Source organism: Oreochromis aureus, linkage group 3 (genome assembly GCF_013358895.1).
Source record: "Oreochromis aureus strain Israel breed Guangdong linkage group 3, ZZ_aureus, whole genome shotgun sequence".
Lineage (NCBI taxonomy): Eukaryota > Metazoa > Chordata > Actinopteri > Cichliformes > Cichlidae > Oreochromis > Oreochromis aureus.
Window position 1 is genome coordinate 30,936,808 of NC_052944.1, and position 6,689 is coordinate 30,943,496.

General features: G+C 37.3%; 1 protein-coding gene across 1 annotated transcript; it reads left to right on the forward strand.

The window, feature by feature from the left end:
- Positions 1-289: 289 nt before the first annotated feature.
- Positions 290-5,570, forward strand: LOC116319857 (C-type mannose receptor 2-like). Its single transcript, XM_039609943.1, has 5 exons — positions 290-311; positions 3,617-3,657; positions 3,823-4,197; positions 4,357-4,716; positions 5,019-5,570. The coding sequence occupies exons 2-5, from the start codon at positions 3,624-3,626 to the stop codon at positions 5,363-5,365; spliced, it is 1,116 nt and encodes a 371-aa protein (XP_039465877.1). The 5' UTR covers positions 290-311; positions 3,617-3,623; the 3' UTR covers positions 5,366-5,570.
- Positions 5,571-6,689: the final 1,119 nt, after the last annotated feature.

Genomic DNA, 6,689 nt, shown 5'->3' on the forward strand with positions numbered 1-6,689 from the left:
TAAACTGGAACACTTTGTAGCAACTATAAATGGGAAAGATTTATTTATAGTTTTACATTTTTTTCCTCTTCCTGCTTTTGCTCATTCGATGTTCAACAGTGCAGCGGTTTATTTCTGTTTCCACAGCATTACATAAAATCGCTGTTTCATCCCTGATATATACACTGGATCATTCTGGTGGAATATTTTAATATTCAGATGTTGACCTTTGGCAAACAAGATCTCTGTGTTAGTGTAGCAAACAACCTTCTTTTGACAGCAGTCTCTATGAACACACTGAGGAGAGACATCAAGGAGAGAACCAACCAGATGTAAGTTTAAACTTACTTATGTCATTTAATCTATGTGCATATGCACAGGTTGAGTGTAGATGATGTAATTACTCAGTATTTCTAACAGTGTTTCTATTTTTCTGGTTTTTAAATTTTGCGACCAAATATAAAAACTAAAATATTTTACATGAGTATTCTTTTACTGCAGCAGAGCACTTACATTTTTCCACGACACTCATCTAGTATGGAAGTTGTCCAGAGGACAAGAGCTAAAATTTGGGACTGATTGTGGCTAAAGTTTCACTCATGATTAGCACAAAAACACAAGATCAGACAAAATCACAAAATAAGTCTGCACTTCTTTAACCAAACAAAATTTTTCTTGAAAAACTTAAAAGTCACTGAAATATATCACACAATATAAGACGCATACAAGTTTATTAAGTGGACATGAACTTGTGTTTTTGAATGACCTGGAATTTAGCATTAATTTACAAGCATTTAGCTGCAAATCTTTATTCTTTTCCTCTGTCCTCCTACGTCCTTTATTCCTCTACATTACGCTGGGTGACTTGTGTACTGTAATGTGTGGAGACAGTTTAAAGTATTTCAGTTATTTTTATATTACGTCTTTAATAAATGCCTGATCAAATAAAAGAGGGCTAGATTTGGAAAAATAGATTAAATAAATATGTTTCTGTTTGACTGTGGTTTACATATTTCAGCCTGACATATGCTTTTCATGCAGCACGTAAGAGTTATTGCTGTCTCTGTGTCAGCTCAAATGTATCTGACATAAAAGATGCTGTGTGTTTCTTTCTATTTATTCTGACTGGCAAATGGATCATGTTAGTGCTACTGGAATTTATTTAATTTTTTCTATTCATCAGCTCTATTTCTGCTGGTTTCATGAAACCATTTAGATTACTGACACTATAAACCCTGGTACTCAAGCCGCTCAGTTCTGATCAGTTTGATTCTATGATTTATCAGATTCTTTCTCCTATCAGCAACATTAGGTCAGGGTTTCTTCTTCATGTCTCACCTGTACCACTTTACTAAAGACAAGAAGTCAATTCAATACAAATCTTTTTTATATATATATATATCACAACAACATTTTCCTCACAGCACTTTATATTGTAAGGTTAAGACGGTACAATAATAAAAAAAAAAAGAAATGAAAACACAGAAAACGTCCTGAAAAGATGCACAGAAATACTGCAGAGAGACATTTGCAGACCTTGCCAAAACATTTTGACATGGAAGACATGACACTCCACACAGCATAAAGTTGAAGCCTGGACTGGACTGCACAACAAACAGATAGAAACATGACGTGGCATTGGTCTCTGCCAGGTGTGAAATGCATTTTTTAAAAAGCAGGTGGGAAAGTTTGGAGTCATAATCTTCCGCTTGTCCGGGGCCAGCAGCCTAAGCAGAGAAGACCAGACATGCCTCTCCCCAGCCACCTAATCCAGCTCTATTTTCACCACAATGTTTTAGCACAGTGTCCACATCACTGCAGCCACAGCACCAATCCGCTCATAGATCACCCTCTCCCCTCACTCATCAACAAGACCCCAAAATACTTAAACTCCTCCACTTGGGCCAGTAAGTCATCCCACTCTGGGAATGCTGGTGAAGCTCTGCCAGAGTTGTGCGCTTGAAGATCTTGAGAGTTGAGAGCATGTCAGGCACCTGTGTTTGTGCCTGACATGCGCGCCCTGTGGTGTTTGTCATCACATCTGTGTTATACCTGTGTCGCTGGTGTATTTTTCTCAGCTGTGTGGATCAGTTCAGCTCAGTTTTCTCTGTTTTTTCTTGTCTGCTCTTTGCAGAACTTGAAAGACTTTTTTATATGAGATGTTCAGATTTGATAAAACTTTACACATTTTATATCTTAGAACGTAGCAACCCGCCCTTCCAACTGCTCCAGTGCTGAACAAAATACCTAATACTTAAAGTGCAGTTCAATGTATAAAAACAAACAAACAAACCAAAAAACCAAAAGAAAAAGAAAAAAAAAACATAACAAAACGTTTCAAACATTTAACTGTAATGTTACATCACCTCACCGCTCTTAGTGTATGCTTATGTAAAACAGTTCAGCAGAAGCAGATTATACCTGGTGTTTGTTTAAGGAAAACAGAAGTAGAGCTAATATTCATGAAGTCATTTAGAGTAACCTGGTAAAATACTCAAGTTTGAAGTGAGAGTGCTGGAAGTAGAGACCTGACAGTCACACATTAAAGTCTTGCACATGCAAAGCATTAGCTTCATCTCCCATTTCCAGCACAGAATTTATTACAACTAAAATCAAATTAGAGTTAGAAACTCAGTCTAATTTGCATCAATTTAAAAATTGCTCAAGTTTTTATGTATTTTTATGTATATAAAAGTGCAGTGTAACCAGAAATACTTTTAATTTTTATTTTGTCCAATATCCCACCTTAACATTACATGTTTTGTTAAACAATATAATAATAATAATAATAATAATAATAATAATAATAATAAAATAAATGTGAGCAGCCTCTCACACAGACACACAGCTGGAATATCCTCCAGGCTGGCCTGCAAGTCTGAGTTGGATAAGTGTTTAAGAGGATGGAGGTTACATTATATAAAATGAGTAGATCATGCTCTCCCTGTGCCTCACTCCCAGATTAAGATAATGGATGAAGTTATTAAGCAACATAAATAAGGAAGACATGTTTATGTTTTTGCTTCTTGGACTGTTAGCAGTGCAGTGTTTTCTGCACCTTTTTTCCTGTTTCCTCATCATGTAAATGACACCTTTTATAACTTTCATATAAAAATCCCCCCATCTGTGAGTCAGTCTGTCAGAGGAAACAGATGCACTTTTCAAAATTTAATAGTCAAATCCTGACCAGGACAAAGAGAGCTCTCTTTTAGTGTATTTTAATATTTACTTGAGAGCTGTCTTCATGAAGACTGAATAGAGAAGAAATGATCACATGTAAGTTTAAAACCTTTAATATTATTTCATATTTGTGGTACAGAGGTGATGTGTAATGTACATTTGTGTATTCAACAAAGAAAAAAAAACATATTATACACAATTATTACTAATAACAGTTAAAATACCAAGAGATTTCAAGATGAGTAACATTAATGGTTCTATCAGCTTGTTCATGAGCTGCTGAATTATTAAAAATACATTAAAGTCTATTCTGGTTCATAATGGTTCACATATATTTCATATTTCCTACCATCATATATTGATCCATCTTTTCTTTCCTGACATAAAGTTTGCATCGAAGAAGCTTCGTTCAAATCTTTGTTTCCTTGAGCAATAAAACATCACTTTCATCTGTCAGATCAAAGATGCAGTGGAGTCTGTATCTGCTTATTCTGATGGGTAAGTGGATTGTTTTAGCAAATGTACTTTTTCAAGTTTAAAATGAACACAGATTAATGCTGATTTATTAAACATTTGCAATATTTTACCAGAATATTCACTGAATATAGATCAGTGTTTATCTGACCAAGATTTTTCTATCCTCTAATTTTTGTTTTATTTTAGGTCAGTGTTGCTTCTTTACATGCCGCCTGTATGAGTACCACTTTATTGCAGAAAACAAGAGCTGGTCTGAAGCACAGAGATACTGCAGAGAGAAATATACAGACCTGGCCAAAGTGTTTGACATGACAGACATGAGCAGACTCCGTAACTCCACACAGAATCAAGGAGAAGCCTGGATTGGACTGAACCACAACACAGGTGGAAACAGGACGTGGCATTGGTCTCTGCCAGGAGTGGAATACATTCAAAATGACAGCAGCTGGAATCTGAATGGAAGACAAAACTGGGAGCCATATCCTGGGAACTGTGGGAGGAAACGAGACAAGCTGGCAGATGTTTCATGTGACAGTACTATGTGGTTCATCTGCTATGATGGTGAGGAGATGTGAATAATAAATAATATTATTATAATATCATAATATAAAAATATAATGAAATTACCGAATAGTTTTTTGAAGAAAAAAATTGCAGAATGGGTTTCAGGAGAAAAATTGCTGAGGGTTGTCTTTGTGTGTTTTTCTCTTGGTTTTACAGAAATGAAGAAAGACAATAAAACATTGTATTTGATTCAATATCCAAGAATAAATTGGACACAGGCTCAGGCCTACTGCAGATATAATCACACTGACTTGGCCAGTGGACTCGATCAGGTAGATGGAGAAGAAATGAAGGCCCTGATTAAGTCTAAGGACTCCAAGTTTAGCGCATGGGTCGGTCTGTTCAGAGACAGCTGGAGGTGGTCAGATGGGAGTGATTTCTCTTTCAGATACTGGGATATGCAGTTATTCAATGATACACAAAGCAACAAGAAATGTGCTATGACTCTGTTAAACAGATCAGGAAAATGGAGCTCTGATGAATGTGACAAAGAAAAACCCTTCTTCTGTTATGATGGTGAGTTTGTACAAAAGTTTTTCTCAGTTTTCCCAAAATTAAATACCACTGCTATTACTGAGAAGATTCATTATGATGTGTTTGTGTAGTCATTATTGTGTAGTTATTTCTGCATTCATGCCGAATTTATTTTAAAAGACCAATTTTAATATCTGGTAGAAAATTCTCAGGAAGATCTGTATAAGTGTAAACCTGGTCATCTATAATTTTCTTCTGCAGTTAACTTTTCTAATTTTAATAAACTGAAAATAAAAGGAAAAGAACTGAAACTGAACTTTAATTTCTCCGTTTAACTATTACAGATAAAATGATCCTGATCAAAGAAAACAAGACCTGGGAAGAAGCCTTGAATTACTGTGAAAACAACTACAAGAGGCTGGTTTCTATCACCAACCCTGAGGTGCAGGGACGGGTCCAGGAAACAGCCAAGAATGCTGACAGTCCCTATGTTTGGATCGGACTGAGCTACAAATGCACTCTGGGATTATGGTTATGGGTCAGTGACTACGTAGTCTGCTATGAGAAGTGGGCCACAGAGGGGAAGACTGAAGGGTGTGACATGTCTGTAGGCGTGGACAGAGGAGGACAGCATGAGTGGTTCAGTCGCAGGAATAATGAGACGTATAATTTTATTTGTTCTAAACAGTAAGTTTAAAACTTAAACTCACTTACTGCTGGGTTAACCTGAATCTTACTGCTACTTGGTTACCAAAGTAATCCCTACATTTAATCATGGGAAATTATCTTACGTTATTATCCAGTTAAAATCAAGAATGTACTCTGATAGGTTTTTTAGCTTGAACCTATTCGCTGGAACGTTGAAGACAATGTAATTACACAGCAAGCAAGACACGAGTAGGCAAGTTCTTTATGTTTTACGTGCACGGGAGAGAACTGGACAGGCGCCGTTCCTTCCCTTTCCCTTTTGCTCTCGTCCGCTCTCCCGTAACACTGCTCTTTTATTGTGGTTACATGAATATGCATAGGTTCATTAACATATGAACAAAGAATACCTTGTGTGTGTGTGTGTGTGTGTGTGTGTGTGTGTGTGTGTGTGTATCTGTGTGTGGGTGTCAAACTGTGACCCCAGGAAGACTCCCCAGAGCCGTCCATCTAAACAAAAGGCACTTAGCCTAAAACAGATATAGATACGTTTATCCTACCATAAAACAATAAGACAAGGTACGACCTCTCCCATGCTCCTAAAATGTGGGTGTGAAAGTCAGAGAGCTCTGGAATGGACACAAAGTTTGCAGACTATTAAGGATCAAACCTCTACCAATCTACACCTACAGGGAGTGCAGAATTATTAGGCAAATGAGTATTTTGTCCACATCATCCTCTTCATGCATGTTGTCTTACTCCAAGCTGTATAGGCTCGAAAGCCTACTACCAATTAAGCATATTAGGTGATGTGCATCTCTGTAATGAGAAGGGTGTGGTCTAATGACATCAACACCCTATATCAGGTGTGCATAATTATTAGGCAACTTCTTTTCCTTTGGCAAAATGGGTCAAAAGAAGGACTTGACAGGCTCAGAAAAGTCAAAAATAGTGAGATATCTTGCAGAGGGATGCAGCAGTCTTAAAATTGCAAAGCTTCTGAAGCGTGATCATCGAAAAAATCAAGCGTTTCATTCAAAATAGTCAACAGGGTCGCAAGAAGCGTGTGGAAAAACCAAGGCGCAAAATAACTGCCCATGAACTGAGAAAAGTCAAGCGTGCAGCTGCCAAGATGCCACTTGCCACCAGTTTGGCCATATTTCAGAGCTGCAACATCACTGGAGTGCCCAAAAGCACAAGGTGTGCAATACTCAGAGACATGGCCAAGGTAAGAAAGGCTGAAAGACGACCACCACTGAACAAGACACACAAGCTGAAACGTCAAGACTGGGCCAAGAAATATCTCAAGACTGATTTTTCTAAGGTTTTATGGTCTGATGAAATGAGAGTGAGTCTTGATGGGCCAGATG

Coding starts and splice junctions, on each gene's coding strand:
- LOC116319857 (XM_039609943.1), top strand. CDS start 3,624: ATGCAGTGGAGTCTGTATCTGCTTATTCTGATGG. Junction 3,658..3,822: donor GTATCTGCTTATTCTGATGG/GTAAGTGGATTG, acceptor GTTTTATTTTAG/GTCAGTGTTGCTTCTTTACA. Junction 4,717..5,018: donor ACCCTTCTTCTGTTATGATG/GTGAGTTTGTAC, acceptor TAACTATTACAG/ATAAAATGATCCTGATCAAA.